General features: G+C 47.7%; 1 protein-coding gene across 8 annotated transcripts in view; it reads right to left on the reverse strand.

Moving 5' to 3' along the window:
• Mical2 (microtubule associated monooxygenase, calponin and LIM domain containing 2) overlaps positions 1-23,274 on the reverse strand; it is a 138,728-nt gene that overhangs the window by 71,649 nt on the left and 43,805 nt on the right. For 7 of the 8 annotated variants that reach the window (XM_032892888.1, XM_032892887.1, XM_032892886.1 and 4 more), the window contains exon 3: positions 21,637-21,976. In XM_032892888.1, coding sequence (XP_032748779.1) covers positions 21,637-21,900 — 264 coding nt within the window. In that variant the 5' untranslated portion in view covers positions 21,901-21,976. The remainder of the gene's footprint in view (positions 1-21,636; positions 21,977-23,274) is intronic. The other variant, XM_032892882.1, reaches the window with a different exon arrangement.

The following is a 23,274-nucleotide window of genomic DNA, read 5'->3' on the forward strand; positions in this document are numbered from 1 at the left end:
GAATAGAGAAGAGCAGATACAAAGAATGTTCAGAGAGGTTGGAGGGGGCACAGACTGGTGACGCTGGCCAAGGAAGGGCCACACAGCAGAAGGAACATGATTTTAGAACTGAGCTGGGGGAATTAGAGAGGCAGGAGAAATAACAAGACTGAGAAAGAGGGAGATGGCTGTGGACCAGTGGGGGCCTGGACAGGTCTAGCGTTGGGGGCTGAGAGGGGCAGAGAAGTTGAAACCAGGTAGACATGGTGCATCTCAACTGCGGAGTCTTTACATTTCTCCTCAATTACTTCAGGGCAAGAGGTCAGATGTCAATATTTATTCAAGATTTAAGTGTTTTAACTTTACTGTTTGTGTCTGAGTCTTTTGCCTGTGTATATTTGTACACACGTGTTCCTGTGATCATGGAGCCAGAAGAAGGCATTTTATCCTTGGAACTGGAGTTACAGACAGTTGTGAGCCGCCATGTGGCTGCTGGGAACTGAACATGGGTCCTCTGGATGAGCATCCAGTTCTCTTAATCACCAAGGCATCTACAGCAAACCCCCACCTTCTAAATATTAAATCATTTACTTCTCTTGATCAGATATTTTCAAGGTATGTTTTACACAGACTGAAATTCACATCGTGTGTGTGTGTGTGTGTGTGTGTGTGTGTGTGTGTGTGTGTGTGTGTGTGTGCATCTATACAGCTGTGCCTCAAACTTAATCTTGACTAGATCTATGACTTCCCCATGCAGGTCAATATTTCAGGTTCTGTTCTTCAGGACTGTCTACTTTATTTTCTGGTTTGTCTTCTTTTAGACAATGTCTTTTCACTAGGACTTGGGGCACTCAGGCTTGCCTAGCTTAGCTGGTCAGTAAATCCCAGGAATTCTCTCACCACTTCTCTCATGCAGGGATTACAAATGCACACGCAACCATTCCTGCTTGTTTTGTTTTTTGTTTGTTTAACTTGGGTGCTGAGATTGAACCTGAGCCCCTTGCTCTTTTAGATTAATTTTGTGTATATGAAACACTGTCGCTGTCTTCAGACACACCAGAAGAGGGCATCAGGCCCCATTGCAGATAGTTGTGAGCCACCATGTGGTTGCTGGGATTTGAACTCAGGGCCTCTAGAAGAGCAGCCAGTGCTCCCAACCACTGAGCCATCTCTTTACCTCACATCCTCTGCTTTACTTAATCATTTCCTGTCAGTGGGCTTCCTAATGTGTAGCTCTGTGAAACTTCAACCATTTGGTCGGGAGTTCAGTGTTTAGGGTCATCAGCAAGGGACTCCTAACCAAGTGCAGGTCCTGGCTGGATGCCTTTCCTCCCTTCAGGAGAGAAGTCATAGGTTCTTCCAAGATCCAAACTGGGATGTCACAAGAATGTCACACTTATCGAGGAGGAATGAGGGAAACAAGTCTCTAAGATAGTGTAAGATACAACCAACGCTAAGACGCCCAAAGTCAGTCAGAATCCACAAGAGGGGAAAGCAGAGCTTCATACACGGTGCAGAATCCAGAAATATCAGTCCATTTTACCATCCTTTTTTATTAGATTATTAAGGGGTTCCCATAGTTTAATAATAGCTGAATTTTAGCCACATGCTAAGACCTTCCCATGCTAAGTCCATGTTCACATCACACAGTCCAATACTGACAATGTTTTGCAGCTATGGCTGCTGAGAAGTAGAGCTGAACATGAACCCAGGCCTCTGGTCCCAAGACCACGTATCTAACCAGGATGCACAGCCCACACATTTAAACCGCGGTGCAAAGACCATGCATCTAACCACTGTGCACAGATCACACTTAACCAAGGTCACTTGTTTAGCCACAATCCATAAACCATACACTTAACCTTGCACCTGGTCCCACAGCATGCAGTTAGCCTGTGTGTGGTGTGTGTGTGTGTGTGTGTGTGTGTGTGTGTGTGTGTGTGTGTGTGTGTGTGTGTGTCAGTCCTGCCCTAGAGAGGAAGGTGGAGGACTAGGAGTCCACAGTCTCTATGGTACTGCGGTGTGGTACATTTGAGTGCTTTTTCAAGCCCATCCCCCTGCAGACTTCTCAGAGGATACGTCTCTCATGAGCCTGGCACCAGGTGTTCAGAAGTCACTAGAAAAGAGGAAGGGACACTGCCTGCAGTAGTCCTGCCTATATATGTCTCACTGGTTCTGTCTCTGGAGAACCATGATGAATACACCTAGCTTGTCTCTCTTCATTGGCCATGAAGGGGAGTACTTCACCTCTTCCCTCCTCCCTGAGGGAACGACTTTCTCCTGTGACTCACAGGAGTCCAGCCTAAAGTAACTTAGGAAAAACAAAGCCAATGGAAACACACAAGAAGCAAGGCAGGATCCTGGAAGGTTTTGCAACAGTCAAGTCAGGAGAGGGCTGGCACTCAGTCAGCCGGAGCCAGGCTCGAGATTCTTATGGCTTAATCTTAGCTCCCCCACTGCAGCCCTGCAATGAATGTGCTTGTTGACATTGATTTCATACTTAAGTGTTTCTACCAGACACATTTTTGAAATGGAATTATGAGGTGATAAGGTCTACAAACATCAAGCAGTGCCAAAATGCTGGGAGAGGAATAGTACCCAAGGGGCCTTCAGTGAGACAACGCCCCCTGGGGCCAGCCTAGTTTGGTGGCTGGGAGAGCAGCGGACAGCCTCAAGTTCTGGCAGGAAAATTATAGCAACGGCTGGATGCTCCTTGCCTGCCAGACTTGGTGGTTTCTTGAAGGAGCCAACAGCATAGGTCACTAATCCAGTGTTAAAAGCTGAACACAGGCTGAGCAGTGCCACCCAGTTCTTGCCCAGTGGGAAGAATTCCAGCCAGGGCTTCAAATGGCAGCTGTCAATCTACCTAGTGACAAGTATTTCCACTCAACAGGTGCCACAGCCTGGGGACCACTTGAGGTCAAGAGAGGCCTGTCTAAGTGCCTGACACGCCTGCTGCAGAGCCTGCCTGAAGTATATTCCCTCACGTAGGTTTTACAGGAGCCACTATGGAGCCAGGATGAACAAGGTCCCCCCGGTCCTACTTTACAGTAGAGAGATATAACTGGGTCTCAGTCACATCAGACCTCACAGCCACTGGAACTTAGGGAACCAATGCACAATACGGCTAAGCATGGGCTCAAGGCCACAGCACACAGGAAACAAAGGAACTGCCATTTGAATGTGGGCAGTTCAGCTCTGAAGCACAAAGTCACCCGTGATGACACAGCTAGGCGAGGAGTGGTGGCACTAGGAGGGTAGAGCCAGGCCAATCTCTTGAGTTCAAGGCCAGCCTGGTTGACAGAATATGTTTCAGGGCAGCCATAGCTACACAGAGAAACCTAAGATCTCAACAAACAAACAAAAAGACGACACAGCTACACAGCTGATGGTGGGCAGGTCAGGACTTATCCCCTGGTCCTTCTGATGCTTTATCAGACTTTTCCCTTGCTGCCACCTGTCTCAAAGATGTAGGGTCAGTTTGGCGTCTTTTGTCTCCCTTGTGGAGACATGAGTCCTCTACTGGTGATATTGCAACCCATGACCCCCATGGCCATGGGTAAGAATAATTCTGTCCACAGACAGCAGTTTTGTCCCAGGCTGTCATCAGAAAGGCCACGAAGGTAATAGATGTGTATGAGACAAGGTCAAGCTTTCCTCTGTCACCAACCCTGAGGTCAGCAAAGGGGACATGCCCAGCAGCTGTCCATGTAGCTAGTGTAGAAGGGAAGCCAAGGAACACAGGACCAGCTCTGCCAGACAACAGTTAGTCCACACTCACACCCACCCAGAGCCCCAGCAGGTGGCTAGGAGGAGGTGACAGGAACCCTCTGCTAGAATGTGCCTCTCTTCCTCACCCCTTCCTCTGCCCAAGCCGGAGGTGATAAGGTGGCAGCACCAGGGGTTTCATGCTTCACTCAGGCACGTATGCGGAACGGAACACCCCAGAAACGGCAGGCAGGGCAGAGAAGTGAAGCAGGCAGGGCACTGGCCACTCTGTGGCTTTGAGCACACAGCTCATTACACAGGCTGTCCGTCTCTGGATAAGGGTGGATCCTACCACATGCAGTTGCTATGTGCATGGAGGGAATGCTCTACAGGACTGTTCATTAAGACACCTTGAAGGCACACTGTGCCCACCATGTAACGATACTAGAAAGGAGGGCCCGTCTCCTCTGTTCTTTCTTCCTGGAAAGGAGCTGTTGTGTGAAAGTGGCATTTTGACCTCCTAAGACGGTTGGGCCATCTCATTTGGGGACATGGACATGGTGGGCCCAGCAGGCTGGAAGCAGTCTTCATTGCATAGAACAGGCAGTTCAGTGCATCACCAGGATGGCGATGGCTCTCAGGTGGAGCCTGAACACACAGCGGGTTACAGGGCGAGTGACTACTCTTGTTTCAGGCAGTCGCCTGGTGTCCTGACCTGTGGCTATGTTCACTGACTGAGCTGTGAGGGACCTCATGTCAGGGCCAGCACATTTATTTACTTTCTATAAAGGGCCAGTTAGTAAGATTTTATCCTTTTGTTCTGAACCCTGATTGCCGGCTTCCATATTCAGTGAGTCCCTTGGAGGTTTAAGAAGGTGTTTAAGAGAGCTCAGCGGCCATCTGTAAAACCTGAATTGCAAGGACTTCCCCTGCATGGGTCATTCTTCATTCTTATCCCAAGCTTCATAATGGTCCAAGATTCCTTCCCACCCCACCTCCACCCCATGACCCTGCTGCTTTCCCCTTTCTGTCTTTGTTTCTCTTTTCTTTTATTTCCCATAATTTTCTCGCTTTTTCTTCTCCTTTCTTTCCTGTCCTCAGTGCTTATCACAACTCTACATCGGCTTTGTTTGTTTCTGTTGGCCATTACTCTCCATGTCTCTTCCCAGAGAATACATGCTTTACAAATACCAGAGTCTTACTTCTCTATTCAATTCATGGGTGTGTCCCCAAGGACTGAGACTCTCTTTGATCTACAGCACAGACCCATATATATCTGCCTATTGAGTAAATGAATCAAATCAAATCAGAGCTTTCATGGATGCCGAGGCTAAGCGAAGTACAATGGCCAGGATTTACAACAATCCAGGGATCCCATCTTATTAGATAAAGATCCCAGCTATCTTATTTGTTGAGGCAGAGCTCACCGAGGAGGCGTGCACTGTGTCATCTCCTCGCTTCAGTGAGGTCACTGCAGGTAAGGGCAAACCACTTCAAGATGTTTATCTGAGAAAGAGTAGGGCTAAGTTTCAACCTAGATCTGTCCCACTCCGGGGCAAAGATACCCACCAGTACTCTTGCATAATTTGTCAGTTTAGTCTGAACACAGATTATTGGCCACAGGAAAGGCTGAGGGGCAAAACAAACAGGCTGAGAGATATTACCACCCAGTAAAATGTAGGCTTGTTAAAGATTGGTTTCAGGGCATAGCCTCGGCTGAGAGAGTAGAAGGAATTAAAGATACAATAAAGTGTGTGTGTGTGTGTGTGTGTGTATGTGTGTGTGTGTGGTGTAGTATAGTACTTTTTATAAATGTATTAACAAGGCTTAGCTAAGAAAAACAAATTAAGGCATCTCAAAGCCAATGAGAGGTGTCCGCAAATCCTCAGGTTTCCAAGGGCAAAGCCATTGCCCACTTGATGCATCTGAATCTGTTGTCTGGGGGTGGGATGCACAAATCTGGTACCCAAGCCACAGAAAGCAGCTGTTTGCAAGGTCAATCGTCCTTAGTTCTAGCTGGCTAGTCCCAGAGTATCTGCACATAGACACCTTTCCCAGCAAAGAAGGAGGAGACATTGCAGGCAAGAGGGGTGCTGTGAGCTTTTTACACATCTTTCCCCAGACAGAGAACTCAGCCCCCTACAAGGAATGTAATCTTGACCAACATTGTGGCTACTACAAAAGCAGCAAAGAAATGTACTCAGAAGTTCTCAATAATTCCAAGGAGGTCAACTTACACCATAAAGTGCTTTATAATTAAAATGCTTTTGAAACTGTAACTAGATTATAGTGTGTAGACATCAGGAGGTTTCAATCATGCATCGTCCTTCCTTACTGCGAATGATTATCATGTGAGACTCGCCTACAGCCTGCCACAAAACGTTCTCTTTTCTTTCTGAGAATACCTTGAAGGGCACGTATCTGGAAGGCGTCTCACAGCCTACTGGCAATTGTCTGGAATTCATTCACAAATGCCATGCCTGAGCAGTCAGAGAACCTGGTCTCTGGGGCAGACCTTGGTGTCCCCTTGGATATGTAGAGAGTGCCCATGTGGAGAATGGAGGACTTCTGAGATCTGGGTTTGTTCTGACATTGCTGCAGATATCTTGCACAGATAGGCAAAGTTTTCCAGCTCAAACCAAGTATAGGATTGACAAGTAGCTGAGGACATAGTTCAAGCTCTCCTGAACTATGAAAAGAAAATAAGACATTTAGATGCGACCAGCCACACAGCTGATTCCGTCCATCAGGAAAGAAGAAAAGTGCATCCCTCATTCATTCTACTCATGCTCAGATCAGCTTTCTTCAAGGCTATCCTCTCCCATTGGGTGCCAGGGAAACAGAAATGCACAAGTCATGTTTCCTGTCCACATTTCCTCACAATTCAGCGAAGGGAGCGCAAGCACCTAAGCAAAACAGCTCACCAACCTTGCACACCCAGGACCGGTGTTCACTGAGTGGGAAGGAACCCAGGAGCTGGAGGAGACATGGCCTAAAGAGGCCAAATGCATAAAAGTGGGGCCAAAGGGAAGGCTGAGGAAGTCAAGCCACAGAGTCTCCAAGTGGGCGTGGTGGGGCTGTGAGCTGAGACTGCAGACCTAGAGCACATCTGAGGAGGTGGGAGGGAAGAAGGAAGCGGGCTGTAGTATGGACTTGGTTTAACTCTGGCAAGTGCCAAGGTACTGTACTCATGGAGGCGTGGTGACACAGCACCTGTAATTCCAACACCTGGGAAAGCTGAGGCAGGAGAATCACCAGTTTGAGAATAGCTTGATCTATACATTGAGATCCTGTCTCAAGCACACCTACAGCATGAGATGCAGTTAAATGTGGTCTCATGGCAGAGGTTAAAAGAAGATGGAGAAATCAGATAGAGCCTAGTCAGGGGTTTCAGGAAGTTTAAACCATGTAGACAATGGGAGCCCCCACAGGGAATCCGCCCCAGGCCTCTGGTGGGAGTGGGGGAACTACACATCCCTATAGCAGGACTCTCAGACCTACCAGCAATGTCAATAGTGACACAGAGGCTTATTAATATTTAAGGTTAGGCCTTTTGCTAGGCAGTCTCCAGACCACTCTAACCTATGTAATCCTGGTACGATGTCCCACCATGTGGCCAGGTCTACCTCTCGGCTCCACTCTGGTCCACATCTGCTCTGCCCTGGTCTGTCTGCTCACCTCCACGTTCTCTGGCTAAATCTTCCATCTGTCAATTATCCCAGCATCCCTCTCTCCGCCTCGAAGATCCACCCTCTACTTCCTGTCCAGGTATTGGCCATCAGCTCTTTATTAAAGCCAATCAGATACAACTCCAGACTGTTGCAGGTAAGTGAGGAAGAAGAAATATTTACAAAATATGAGACCAGAGATAACAACCCCAAGATCCTGACAGTATTAATTCTCTGCTGGTACAGAATTAACAATCGAATACACAGACATACCTTCACACAATGTACCCCAGCACACACACTGACAATACGATCATGACAGGGAGCATCCAGGCCTCTCTACTAACAGTGGCAAAACAAGGCTGACTCTTGCCAAAGGAAGTGCAGAAAGCCCGTCTTCAAAATCATGTGTCACCATGCCTCCAAGAGCACCAGGAGCAGCTGAGTCACCCCTGCCCTTTTAGGTTGCGGGACCACTCTCCATGATCAACACAGCTTTACAGGGAAGATGGAGGCTGCCAGGGCTTTGCCTCTATTTTTCACTCAGTTACTTTGTTTCTGTCCCAGGGAAGAAAGGTACACTGTGGTCCAGTATAGATGGGACTAGACCATACCCTTAGCAAGGGCACCAGCCAGAACGTAATCACCGAAGCACATGATTCAAAGAGAATATCCATAGAGATGTTTCCCCTTGATTATGTAATTGATTCATGAATCCAAGCAGAGCAACCTTTACAAACAGAGCAACAAAAACCAAAATCAACCAAACATGAAACCCCAGCACTCCATGGGAATAGAATGAAGTAGTAATGTGCTAATGGGAAGAAGCTGGAGGTGTAACTGAGAGATCAGGTATGAGGCCCTTGGCTTTGTCCCCAGTGCTGGGGAGGAAGGGAATGCAGAAGGAGAGAGAGGAGTCTCCCCACCCACAAGAAGCAGGGCCCTCTCTTGGCTTGAGTAAAAGAGAGCAAAGCAGGGGGAGAGGTTCCTCCATTAGCAGGCAGCACAGGAAGGTTCCCATCTGCTCGTCAGACCACTAGGACTCCCAAGGAGAACTCGCCTACTGGTACTCCAAAAGACACAGCCTCATCATCATGGGTAATTTTTGCTGCACAAATAAATCCAAAGCATGCGGAAGGGCTTTGTAAGTTACAATGCTTTTCACAAGTGGGTCAACTCCAGGAATCAATAAGTGACATTTGTCACAGCCAGATTACCCTCCCATCCTGCTCCTTGAAAAATGTTTTATTATATTTATTTGTATGTATGAGAGAGAGACATATGGTAACAGGTGTGCATATATAGCATACACAATGCAGTCACAGGACAGTTTGCAGGGAGTCAGTTCTCTTTGCAATGTGGGTCCTAGGAATCGAACTCAGGTCATCGAGCTTGGCAGCAAGGGCCACCAAACTGCCTTGCCAGCCCACACCCTGTTTCTTACAAATGAGTGTTATTAGATTTACTTGTAGTACACAGAACTGACTGTTATCTTTAAAACAAACAAAAACAAAAAAAGCCACAGACCTACTTTCGAAGGGTTTAAAGCTCACTTAAAGAGTCTAGTATGTTTTCAACTAAGCCAAAAGAAAAAAGAAAAAAAAAAAAAAAACAAGTCCCAGAGCCACATCTGACCCCCTTCTCCTGCCCTATGAAGGCTGGTCTGGGTTGTTTTGTTTGCTTTTTGAAACCCACTTCTTAAAAACACTGAAGAAACCTTTGCCACTTCCGAGATTTCCAGGAATGGTGTAGACCCCAGTTAATCTTATAAACCAAAGTCACTCCTTGGGCTCTATGGATGGCTTCCACCACTCTGAGTCAGGGGAAAGAGAACTCTGACAGCAGCAGGGGCCAGATAGCCCAACAAGGATAGCTAGACTAATTAACTAGTTCCAGGACCCCACTGCTAAGTACCTACTAGGTGCTAAGGAGGTACGTTTCTGGTGTGTGAAAAGGGTACAAGATTTCAAAGGTTATGCAGCATTTGGGGGAAGAAAATGGAGCAGCAGGCTGTGCTTGGGGCTGGTGCTCGATTGAGCTATTTATGGGAAGTACAATAGAGTAGAATGGTGCTGTGTGGGTTTCCTCCGGAACCCTGAAATTCTCCTCCTTTTTACTTTATTTGTAGAAGAGTACAGCATAGGCCAGAGACTCCAAGAGCTAGAACCAAACGCCCAGCTAAGAACTGTAAGCTACAGTGTTCCCTCTACTTCAGGCACTGCTCAGCCTTCCTACCTATGAAATGCTCGCCTAACACGTGACAGCTGGAAGCTCCCTTTTCAGTCCCAACCAGGACAGCAGGCGACAGCTGGAACAGCTTGGACTAGAAGGGATACAAACCAAGATGCTCAATCATGGGAAGGCAACTCCAGATCAGCCAAGAGGGAGAACTTTCTTTACTGTTCCCTCTAGCATTAAACGAAAGGAATGGGTTTTATCTCAACAGTTACTGCTTATTACTAGTATCTGTGGCAGTGAAGTCTCCATCCATTGTACATACATACATACATACACACATACATACTACATACACACACACACACACACACACACACACTCCACCAGTCTAACTGCCATAACTCCATCCATCTCTACCTATCCTCCCATCATCATCTCATACGTCTGTCTATTCATCCATCCTTTCCCACATACCCACCCATCCACCTATCTAACTACCCATCTGCCAACCTATCTGTCCGCCCTTACATCCATCTGCCCATCCATCTATCCAGCCTCATTCACCTGACCATCCATCATCCAAGGAATTATTGTCCCTGTTGAATAAAATTTAATGGTTACTTTAAGACAAACAAAACAAAACACCTGTAGAAACTGGGAATTTAGGCAGAGCAGATGGGGAGGTACCCTGGCAGTCAAACCTTTCAGAACCTGAGATCTTTGCTTCTTTCTCTCCTGAGATACAAACTCCCCTAGACCTAGAGATCCAGTACTCCAGAGTTGTGAACACGTAACATCCAGTGACCCTTGACAAGAAATTCGAAACTGTAGAGCCCAGAATAATCAAATTGCCTCTGCTGTTATTCACATCTAAGATAAACTTACCCAGTGCTCCTTACCCAGCAGGTAGCATGGACCCCAACGTACTTTTATGTCAGTGGAAACACAGAAAGGCGTAAGGCTTAGCTAAATACAATGTTGTCAATCTATGGAGACCTCTCAGGAAAGCCTAGACAATTCATTCACAAACACCAGTGCCAGCTAGACATCTCCTAAGAGACGACACTATGGGACACCCTAGAGCCAGGCATCCTAAAGAAAGGGAACCTCCTCAGGTACCCCCTGAACTTGAACTTTAGTGAGGCAGTGCTGCTACCTCTGTAGGGATGTCCTGTGTTAGGGCTTTACTTGTACATCCTGCCCAGAGACAGACACCTTCCCTTAACTCCTAACAGAGAAGCAATCACAAAGTAGCCCTCAGGCAGCGGCAGGGGGTGGGGGACCCACAACAATGAACCCTGCTACCCAGAAACAAGACAAACACCATAATTGTAGCTCAGATTGGGCACTGTTCCTAGATACTTAAAATATATTAATTTATCCCAGCTTCCCAGATCCCTGTAAAGTGGGTGCTATTATAAACCTAAAACAAAAAGCCAGGGACCATAGCAGGCTATGAACCTAGGCTGCTATGACCCCACAGGCCACGCTCTCAGCCCTGGCTCCACAGCCACTCTGATACCTCATTGAAGACTTGGGAGCATCCCAGGTGGTCTATTCAGTGGAGGTCTGAGCATGCCTTCCTCTCTAGGCCCTCTCACCTCAGCAGTCCACGGCCAGCATCTTGCCCATGGGATTTAAGATACTGAACACACGATCAATGTTTCTTGTCTTGGCCCCATCTCAGAAGCATTGGCTTCTTCACATTGATGGGACTGCATGGGAGGTGAGAGACTGGGCATAGGGAGAGGGCAGGAGGCCAGCGGGCAGATACCTAGGATGCCAAGACCCTAGGCATTATATTTAAGGAACAGCACAGCCACCAGCCAACTGGAACATGCATGCTCACAGACTCTGGAAGTCAGGTTGAAGCAGAGTGTGCTCCAAGGGCCAAAACAGTTTCATAAGTGAAAAAAACGAAAACCTCATATATGTCATCTGAGCCCAGTGACCACAACACCTTTTCTGATTAGAGAATTAATTAAGAAAAATAAAAAAGCAGAGTCGGGATATGGTTTTCTAACAGCATGGAGCCCTGGCCCCACCCAGGGACTCTCAGCATCCTGTACAGAGAAAGCATTCCATCATTTTAGCACCTTTCCTCGAGACAATAGGCTACATTTTTCCACCTAAGAAGTTGGCCTGAAACCACAGAAGGAGGGTCAGCGAGTGTGGATGTGGTTGGACACAGTCTCTGAGGACAAAAGATTAATGGCTTTCCCAGGCCTGCTATCTGCTGGTCCAGATGCTGAACATAGGGCTGGTCTTAGAATACATTGCCTTAAAGACTCTCTTGCAGGCACTGTGGGAGCAGAGGACCAATGTGCACATTTCCGATCTGGCAGGAGTGGGCAGGGAAAGTCAGGGGAGAGTTGGGGGTCAGAGCAGTCTCGGAGCCTTTTCTCACTGCTGCTGCAGGAAAGAGGAACTGGCTGCTGAGGGAGGCCTTGCCTTGTAACCAACCAGCTGAGGTGACCTTTGTGCTAAATAGGCCATCTATCAGTAGCACACAGGTGACCATGGCTGAGATATTCCCTCGCTTCCCTGACCTGCAGGCAAGCTGTTTAAGCAAGCTGCTCCCTGGGACACAAGAATAGGGTCACTGTGAAGCTCTCAGGTGCATCAAGGTTAACTCTGGGTCAGGGGTTACCCTAGTCTACTCCTGTCTGTCTCTAGTACCACTAGGATGTCACAAGTTCTTCCAGGAGGAAATCAGATCTGGTGACCCTGTACTCAGAAGTCCCTTGTGACTTTTCAACTCATTGAATAAAAAGGCCCAGTTCCTTATGGTATTCATACTCTCTGGCCCATCTTTAGCAAGAATTTCTTTCTTTTTCCGTTCTCTGTTGAAAATAAAGTTATTTCCATTCAATGTATTCTGACCACAGTTTCTCCTTTGTCATTTCCCTTCCAGGTCTTCCCCACCTCCCTATAGCAAGGATTCTAACTAATAGTTGGCGTCCGAATTGAGAAGTCCTGTAAGGGTAAAATTATCAGCTATTCCATGACTTGATACTAAAGAATGCAAAATACACTATAAGTAAATGCCATAGTTATTGGTTGCTAAAACAATAACACTTCAAATGTGTTTGGGCTAAATCAAAGCTTTGATTAGAATGAAAGAAAAAAAAGAAAGAAAGAAAAAAAAAAAGGACTTTGGATGTGTGCTGTCACGTGATGGTCTTGAAATCAAGCTGACTGAAATGGCCAAACACAAAATGGCAAATTCATAATTCCCTTCTCTGAAACACCCCAATCAGGAAAAATTCCAGAGACAGGGCAGGGCAAGTGGAGCAGGGGTTACCATTAGAGAGTACGGAATTTCTATTTAAAGTGTTGGACATCTGTAGAAATAGAACCTGGTGCTGAGTGGGTGAGTTCTATAACCTCAGAACTCTAGAGATGCAGGCAAGAGGTTTAGGAGTTCAAGGCCAGCCCAGGATACATCGTGAGCCTGAAGCTAACCTGAACTATGTGAGATCCTGTCTCAAAACAGACAGGCATACAGACGGTTGAATAACTGCTCAATTCATGTCATGGAATTGGACCCTTAAAATGGTTGAGGTCACACATATATTTTACCACAGTTTAAACACCCCAGTTTTCTAGTGTCTACAGATGGTCATGTTAAACAGACGTAACAGAAGAGTCACGCTAGGATCTGCATATGAGAGAGGACACGCTCTCCCCCGGGCCTGGGTTACATCACTCAGTGCTATTGTTCCAGTTCCATGAGAAGCCTCTTTCGAGTACAGAAACTACACGTGATGGCTCAGGCCCAATCCTAAACAAAATATTTATACTTCCCCATCTAAGGTTCAGGAAACATTGCAGAGGAAGGGGGCAGGAAGTCTGTAAGAGCCAGGTGATAGGGTGAGCTGTGAAATACCAGTCTCCAGGCACAAACAAACAGAATTATCACTGTCACAATAGCTAAGGCTACCTACACTCAGACTACAAAGGACACCCTGCAAAAATAAGTCAAAGTGGTGGGAGGTTCCCAGGTCCTACTCTTTCCCTGAGCTGAGCTACTGGCTATTAATCCTGGGAGACCTAGGAGATGGGGCGATCGCTGTCTTTACTGGTAGACCCACGTCTGAGCCTACCTGACTGCAGGAGATAGCTCCAAGCCCACAGTCAGACAGACCGTAGTGAAACCCACGGGTGACTAAACAAATAAATACACAGATTTGAAGATGGTCGAGAGATCTGTGGGGAGGAGGGGGCAGACCAAGAGTGGTGCCAGCAAAGTGGAGACAAGAATAGAAGGGATAGTGAACCTCCCAGGACTTTCTCTCCTTGGATTAAATAAATAGCTGTCCCCTAGAGAGGGTCCTCAGAATAATGTCTTTCCTCTACAGAATGCCAGGGTGTGGTATGTTTAAAGTCATTTCACCAGTCTGGAGAGTACTTAGAGGTTACGAACATTTGCTGTTTTCCCAGAGCATTCAAGCTCAGTTTCTAGCACCAACATGGCAGATCACAAACGCCTGGAACTCCGGTTCCGTGGGAATCTGACGCCGTCTCCTGGACTCCTTGGGTATTGTACACTGTGGCACTCAGACATACGTGCAGGCAAATACTCCTCCACATAAAATAAAGTGTCTACGCTGTTCCTCCACTTTCTTGTACTGTTCACTGTGGCTCACATCATAGCTCTCTCAGACAGCATGGCCTAGAGACTGACTACTGATCCTTCAGTGGCCACCTCTGCCCTGAATTCCTGCTTTAAAAAACACGAGCCTTTTCTTTAAGGCCCCGTGGCTATTTGTGGCTGCTTACGGCTACTCGCAGCAGAACACAGTCCTTGCTGACTCAGCAACAGAGGACAACTTAAAGTTGAGCCTGATGTACTTCCGTGTAGCCTGCCCCACAAAATTCCTTGCTATGGAAAATACCCATCCGTCTGTCCATCCTTCCTTTTCTTCCTTCCTTCCTTTTCTTCCTTCCTTCCTTATTTTTATTGCTTCTTTGTGAATTTCACACCATGCATCCCAATCCCACTCACCTCCCCCTCCCTCCATAGTCACCCTCGCCCTTGAGACCCCCCCCAAAGAAAACAAACAAAAAATCTCATTGAGGAAGCCACGCTGTGTCACAGTGTGTCACACAGTATACCTTGTTGCCCCAAACAGCTTTTCTTGCAAATGTTCATTATGAGTCATTGGTCTGGTTAGAAGCCTCTGGCCTCTGCTACACCATCAACACTGGATCCTCACTGGGACTTTTCTCAGATTAACGACAACAACAACAGCAACAACAATGACAACAACAATGACAATGACAATGACAATGTCTGGCGAAAAGGGTCTCAAAAAGCAGGACAGACAGAAGCCAGGCAGCTCTTTCTATGTGGGTAGCTTTCAACCTTCCATTCCTGCCTCCTGCCCTACCCAGACATCCGTTTATTTGGATAATCTGACCAGAGGCTCCCTAGGGCTTTGTACAACCCTGGGTGGGCCAGAGACTGCAACAAGAGTTTGTTTTTCTCCATGGTAAAGGAAGGCTGCTCTCCAGCCTTGCAGACCTATCGATTGGCTGATTTCCCACACTCCTTGGGAGCTCCATGAGTCTCAGATGCTGGCTGCAATCACTGTCCCTGCCCCACACGGGAGAGATGCTCACAATCACTGTCCCCGCCCTCAGAGGCAAATGTAGGACAGGCGCTGCCATAAACAAGCAAAAGGATAGTTGGGATGGCGTCTGAAAACTCCTCATGCAGCCTCGGGGATACCACAGCTCACAAGGGATAGCTTCAGGAAAAGGCTGTTTACCAACTTCAACATGCTTGCCTTTCTTTTTTGAGGCAGGGTTTCACCATGTAGCCTCTCTATGTAAACTAGTTGAGCCTCTCCCTCCCTAGTGCTGGGACTAAAGGCCTATGTCAGCTTGCCTCACTTAAGGGAGGGTAAAGATGGAACCCAGGGCTTCATGAATGCTAGGCAAGCACTACTGAGCTACGTTCTCAGCTCAGTTAGCTTTTTCTTTAAAAAACAAACAAACACGTATATTTAAATGCAGTAATTACTCAGTATCTCTGGGGTTCTAATAAACCTCTATTGTTTTCCCCACAGATACCAAACTCTGTGATGTTTAAGTCTCTTGAATAAAACGATGATAGTGTTTGCACATAACCTGTGCAGATCTTCTCATGCACTTCAAGCTAACTATAGATCACTTACAACAATACCAATAAAATGCAAAATGTTATGTAAATGGTTTTTATTGTGTCATCTAGGGGTAGACAAGGAAAAAAATCCTTCAAGACAGACAAACTTATTTTTAAGTATTTTTGATCCACGATTGGTTGAATCCATAGATAGAAAACTTAGGAATACATAGGGCTGACTGCGTCTCCACAAAATAAGTCACAAGTGGGCCCAGATTACTAACTTTGTATGAAGCTAGTGCAAAGAGAAGGAGTTTTCCTCTCAGTAAAATGTTGTCAGGAGGTGACAACGGGCAGACCTCACGTGCTTTATTGAGATAGGTGAGCCTCCATTTCCAGGTTGCAGTAGCAGGCTCAGTGAGCTCTGGCCAGGTGAGTGGGCAGATCCAGAATTTGCCTCAACTAGTCCTTGCCCAGAGTTCAGCACTTCACAGCCTGAGCCAGAACCACCTCTGCCTTACCAGCTGCCTGTACCTGTCCATATTAGGCAAAGAGGCACTTGACCTGCTGCAGCCCCACAGCATGACTTCAGACATCTGGAATGTCTGATAGGCTTATCCAAGCAGGAGATAGCAGCTGGGTGCTCCCAATTTAACCCTTTCCGCTCCCAACTCCCTCCCCAACTCTCAGCTGCAGGCCTCCCCAGTGACTTCACCAAGGCAGTGCAGGGGCTACACAGCAAGCTAGGTCATGTGTGAGAACCAGGGCGTGGGACCTACATGGGGAGGTGGTGCTGAGGCAGCCATGGTTAAGGGTCGCACGGGGGAGGACAGAATATGGTGTGTCAGCCCAGCTTGAGGTTCTCCCCACTGTCCCCAATCTCTGACAGGAACAGGAGTCTGCATGAGTCACGTTCTGCCAGTGAGTTTTTATGCAAGGTGGACAATACATGCTGGTCTGCAATGAAAACCTATTTTCACAGGCAACCCAGGAAGGTGCTAGAAGGAGGTCTGGACTGGGAGGTGGGGAGTCCAGTCCAGGGAGGTTGAGGTGCAGGTCCTCTGCCCATGGTCCTTCTAGGGCCTGCCTTTGAGTTCAGGACCCTTTCCTTGCAGCATGGCCCTCAAAGCAGGAGGCTCTTTCCCCTACCCCTTCCTCCCATCCATCTGTCTGTCTGCCCATCCATCTGTCCATCCATCCATCCACCCTCCTGTGCCCTCCCCCTTTCTTTTCCATTACACAGCCAATGTCTCTTTCTATATTGCCTTTCTCCTGCTCTACAAGACAGACTCCTACTTATGCGGCAAACACCCAAACCATTTGCCCTCTTTTCCAGACCACCCCAGCCCCCAGGCAGTTTTCCTGTATTCCTGCATACTGGGGTGCAAACCTCTCTCGCAGCACTTGCATTCTTAGTGATTGAGATGGCTTGGTGTTTGCTGAGCATTAACTATGCAGCAGGCAACACTCAAGGACTCCACAGGAAGTCTGTATTTAACCCTAACGGTTCCTCTATGAAGTAGATACACTGCTAATCTCATTCGACCAAGAACAGCAGAGACTGTAAAGCAGCCCCAGGGAACCATGGAAAGATTGATGGCTACCTAGATAAGCCTTTGCTGCATAGTATTAGCTCAGTAACACTCATCCTGTGAATTATTAAACACGAAGGGGAATAAGGAAGTAATTACACTCCTATCTCCAGTATAAAAAGCTCGGGTGAGAACTTTTTATTTAATGACAAAATCTCATGTATTCCCTGAATTCCTGGTCCTCCTGCCTCCACATCCCTAGTACTAGGATTACAGGCATGGGCAATCACACATAACTTGAGAACTCTTCTTTTTTATATAATTTAAAGTTATTATTATTATTATTATTATTATTATTATTATTGTGTGTAGGAGGATGCGTGCTGTGGAATGTGTGTGGAGGTCAAAAGACACCTTTTGGAAGCTTCTTCCACTTCCATGTATGTTTCAGGGATTGAACTCAGGTCCCCAGGCTTTCGTGACAAGTCGTTATCCACTGACCCATCCCAGCATCTCACCTGCAGTGTTTTCTTTGTTTGTTTGTTTGAGTGTCTTGTGTAGCTCAGGCTGGCTGCAAATGCGTTGTAGAAGGTAGACTAATACCTTCTTTACCCTTTTTACTGTGGGGTGTCTAGCTACAAACACCTGCGGCTGGGGCAAACCAACAGAGCCCAAACCCTAGCCTGCTACTCACTGGCTTCCCCAAGACAGCCATGGCTCCCAGCTGCCCATCCCAGTTCCCTCCCTATCTCCTGGGCCAGCTGAAGAGAACACTATTCTCTTAAGTTGCTCCTAGCATTACATAAGTGCATGGATTTGGCGGTGTGACAACTCCATACCAAATTAAATATTGCAAGCTCCTCTGGTCCTGACATACGACCTACCCACCTGGATGCCACATCTGAAACAGGTGTGGCACTAGTGCCAAGGTGGTGTCAATCTCAGTAGAGTTCATTTGGTTTGAGCCTTGGCTCACCCCATTCTTATCCAGAGCCACACCCAGGAAGCGAATTATGGAGTGCCTAATGAAACCCTCATAAATATTAATAGGTCATAAACAACGATCTCAGGTTAAATTATGCAATGCATGCTGTGTCAGTGCTCTGGAGACCTGTTAGGTCATTCTCCACTGAAGCTCTTCTCCTCCTAGTAGATCCTGGCCCCTCTGCCACTGTCACCAGCACATGCTGACCTGTGTAGCTAGAGATTTGGAAGCAATCACAGTGCTTAGCACCAGGAGTTGGGAAGGCTAAGTCCTGATCAACTCCAGATGGTACTGGATTATGTTCATCTCAATACAGAGAAGAGGTCCAGACAAATTGCATTTGTTCCCACTCACGCCTGTGGCTAACTGGGAACTTTAATTAAGCCCAGCATTCAACACACCTGCATTATCTGGAGTAGCATTTATGATCAACCACATATTTGCTAAGGTCTAGTATTTCTTATCTGGATGATGCTAAGCATAAACTATTATGTCAAAGAAAACAAACACTCTGTGTGAACAAGTCAGTGTCTGTCACGTAGGAGGGCAGGTGGGACCCATCCCTTGTGGCTTGGCTTGACTCATGAGAAGAACAGCAGCACGGCCTCTTAGAGCTGAGAACCCATCACCCATGCATGAGTCTGGTATGGGAGGGCCTAAGCAGAAATAAAGTAACCAGTAAAAGTGGAAAACACCTGTGTTTGTCTGCACTCCCACAGTCCTGGGAAACCGCCCCACCTTCATGTCAACCATGTGATGCTTGGCAGGGCTGATTACAGTAACCAGCTTTTCAGGATTGGACCATTATAAATCCAGAGGCGGGCCAGTCAAAAACTCACTATTGAACGGCAAGAGAAAGATGTGTCTTTTGGATCACAGACCTGTGGAGATAGGACTCAGACATCTCAAGGGGAGAGAAACCCCAATCACAGTATAGGGGAATGGAGCAAAACATCCAATGTGGATGGAGGTGGAGAGAATGGAAAAGACACGTGGTGGACCATCCTCTCTCCATGACTGAGTGCTTTCCCTGCTGGCTTGATGGGTTGGAGCTGGGTTTCCAAGCTCTAGGAGTCTTAGTCTAGACAGCAAGGGCATTTCCTGACCCTTCCACTCCTCAGCACAGGCAGCTTTTATAAGATGAGCTCTCCCAAAGCGGAAAGCCTCTGTTTCTCCTCACAAACCAGGACGACAACTCCTCAAGCTCTGAGTCGTTCCTACGGAGCACCATGAACTAAAGATGTCCTTGTTCCCTTTGTATCTCAAGTACCCACAGTGATCTGACAGACATAAGGTGTGGGGACTCTGCTGCTTCAGGCCACTAGAGCTTATAAAATAGGACTGGCCCGACAAGTTAGGCCACTCTCTGGCTGCTGATTTTCCAGGGCCAGCCATGGCAGTGCATGCCAGTACGCTTAGCCATGAGGATAGGGACGCAGATGGACCAGCAGTTCCAGGCTAGACATAGTAGGCTTGGCCAGCCTGGGCTACAGGAGACCCTGTCTCAAAACAAATGACGCCATGCTGACCAGTGTTCCTCTCATGCCATGCTGGATGACTCCCTCAGAAGGCTCACCTTTGATCAGCCACCCAGGCAATGTCACTTCCTAATCAAACAGCTCTGCTAGACAACTGTACTCTTAGCACTGAAGTAAGGGAGTGGCCATGAGTTAAAAGCAGCCTGGGATAACAGTTTTAAAGATTGTCCATGAGGGAGAGTTTGTCGAATAGTGACCACACAACTTCTATGGTGCCCTCCTTATGACTTTCTTGTGGGGCTCAGGGGCCATACACAGGGTCACTGTTTTTTAAAAGCCACCATATACAGTGACTAAAAGGTAACTCTGATGCTCCCCTGGCCCAATTCCCAGGAAGCCATGAAGCAGGAAATCACAACTCTGAAGAGAGGCATTGGTGGGAGCGGCACGAAGGGCATCTGTCTTCTCCCCTTTCCTTTGCCAGTCTGGTATCCTCTAGATACCAGGCTAGAGCACAGCAAGATATTGGACCAGCATGGGGACGGGGAAGGGGACAGCTCTGCTTCTCAGAGCTGAAGTGCACATGGTTTAGTACAGTTGGAACCCTGTCTGTCCTCTACACACTGGTGCACTGGGCTCAGGAGCTTGGCAGCTGCCTCCCTGGGGCAATGGAAAACAGCCGTATCCCACGGTGGCCTCAGCCACTCCCCCATCACCAAAACAGAAACATAACAGGCTTCATTGCCATGGAGAGTTCAATCCTCTTGTTCTGGGATTGGCGCAGCAGAGAATTCCATGGGCTCCGCTGAACCACCTCCTGAAAGGTCTAAATGCTGTGCATTCAACATTAACCTAAACACACAGCCTGGACCTGGACCAGCAATAGTTCTCCAGGGCCAGCGAGGATCAGCTCTAGCAGCCTGTCAGGTGCTGGAGTGTCAGAGATGTCAGAGGTGTGATGCTCTGGGCCCCAGCTTCACTGATGTTGCCAACCATAGACCACAGGGGACATAGCCAGTATATGGAGAATTAACTACAGGTGTGCTCCTGAGTGGGGTCGTGGATCCTGAGGGAAGGCAATGTTAAGAGACCAGAGAACTATCTCGCTGACCTAACTCTCCCTATCAGGGAGTCAGCTGGGGACAAGGTTTGGCGAATACAAAGCTTGCCGCATGGACAGAGGGTCTGAGCTCCAACTCTCAGCACCCATATAAAATCTAGGCATGGAGACAGACACTGTAAGACCAGCACTGAGGGGACGGAGGCGGGGGATCCTAGGCTGTCCAGTCTAGCTGAGATGCCAAGCTCTAGGCACAGGGGAAGATCCTGCCTTAGAAGACTAACGTGGAGAGCAGTAGAAGAAGATGCCTGGAGTTGACGCCTGGCCTCCTCATCTGCACACACAGACAAAGTGCACTCACCCCTTCCCACTCCTCACACAACAAAAATGGGTGGGAGTCTTTCCAAAACATTGCTGCCGGCAGAGAGAACCACTTAAATGACACTGCTTAGGTAACTCCGTGCCTGAGCTGCGAGTCACACAGAGCCAGCCTTCTAGAAGTCTGAACCCAGGTCAAACAGTTGCTGCAGGTGTTCAGTGGGCTCGCAGACAAAAGATACCTTGTATACAGAAGTTGTTCAGTGGGCTCGCAGACAAAAGATACCTTGTATACAGAAGTTGCTCAATAAACAGCCGGGCCCACAGGTGGCAAGCAGGGTTGTAGAGATGGAAAACGTAGGAAGTAGGATGGTAACATCGGCTTCACTCCCTCCATTTTGCTTGGGTTCCCTCCCTTGGGAATGGTACCATGGGGTAGCTGTGCTCCAGGACAATAGGACTGGCTTCAGTGCAGTCCTTCCAGAGAAAGGGAACCTTCCCCTGAGAACCACAATACGACACCCACAGGCGCATCTAGCTATCTACTAAGAACCTCAACGCGGCAAGAACAATGGTTCCCTGTCCCACAGGGGTGAGGAATGTCCACAGGGTCCCCTTTACCTTAGTGTTCGAGCAGGCTTTTCCTCGCTTGTACTCCTTGTGGGAGCCACGCTTATCCAGTTTGTGCCACAGAGCTTTGGCCTTCCAGGTGTTCACCTTGGACTTGAGCTGGGTGTAGAAGTTTCTATGGTCCAGCGGATCTAGGTCCAGGAGGCAGGTAAGGATGTTGAAGGCCTGGAGGGTCCCTTTGCATGTGGTAGCTTGTACAAAGTTCTCGAAGACCTGGCTGGCCTGCGCCTGCTTCTCATCTTCATTCTCTCCCATGGTTCAGGAGCGGTGTGGAACAGTGGTGTGGAGGGATCAGCAGGAGTCAGCATAAAGGGAAGGCTAAGTATTACACCTGCAAAGGAAGCCATTGACAGGTGAGCCTTATATTCTTTAAGGGGCAAAAGGGCAGAACTCCATCCCTCATGCTCACCACTCCACATGGACCATATTTGGAGATGGTCCAAAGTACCTTCTGGCCTGGCATGCCGCCTTGCTGGCAACCTTTCTCCCCAGCCCCCACTCCCGTTCTTGGCCGGAGAACTGCAGATTGCACAAAGCTATATAAATATACTCCGGAGAATGTCAACAGGAGCTAGGCAATCATGCTACAAGTCAGATGGCTCTGGAAACAGTGAGTAAGAAAAGGAAAAGGCCAGAAAGGATTTATGCCCTGTGGTAAACCTACCATTCTTGGTGCTGAGAATTGATTAACATGGATTCTACGTAGCTATAAGTATGTCAGTGCACAGATTAAAACAAAAACCAAAAACCAAAAATCCCATGGCCCATCTTCCTCCAGGCTCTACCATCATCTTTACTGATTACCCTGGGATAGGACTTTCCCCTATACAGGTGGCAAAAGGCAACCGCTCAAAACTCGTGTTTCTGGAATCTGCCGGAAACGCACCATCTTCCTCAGTCAGATAACCAGAAGACAGACTTGCATGGCCTTCTCATTAGCAAAAGGAGCCCATCCTGTGTAAGACCAAGCAGGGAGCTGTTTAAACAAGGGCTTGGGTTGATGCAAGGGAGAAACTCATGGGGTGTTCATTCACATCACTGAAATAGCTTGCTTGGATTTGAGGCAGGCTTGTGCTCGCTCTCTCTCTCTCTCTCTCTCTCTCTCTCTCTCTCTCTCTCTCTCTCTCCACCATTCTAACCTTAAGGATTTCTTAGGAAAATCATTTCAACTTCAAAGGGATGAAAATGAAAAAAAAAGCCATTTCCCCAAAGCAAAGCTATTTTTTGTCCTCAAGATGAATGGAGAGTTCGGGAAGGTCAGCCAGCATGGGGGGTATGGGCTAGCCCATCTGTTGGGGCTCTGAGGAGCCTGGCAATGGGAGACTGGACAAAGCACAGAGTACAAGGCCCCCAGGCAGCTTCACACTCCCCAGATGGGATCATTTATGGAGGGCACATCTGGATTGGAGGTTGGTTTCAAAATACCCAAAGCGGTCAGGAGGTTGTGTATCTTTCCTCTTAATCTCTGATTCAACCACAACAGTTTCTGGTGCCTTCACTAGTGTCAGCATTACCCTGGGTGCTGGGAACAGAGATGGTTGGTACAGAGACCCCATCTGAGGAAGAGGACAGAACAGTGGACAGAAGAGCTTGTAGCGTTTAGACAAAGAGCGTGGGAGTGCTCAGAGA

The sequence above is a fragment of the Rattus rattus genome, chromosome 2 (genome assembly GCF_011064425.1).
Source record: "Rattus rattus isolate New Zealand chromosome 2, Rrattus_CSIRO_v1, whole genome shotgun sequence".
In the NCBI taxonomy this organism is placed as follows: Eukaryota; Metazoa; Chordata; class Mammalia; order Rodentia; family Muridae; genus Rattus; species Rattus rattus.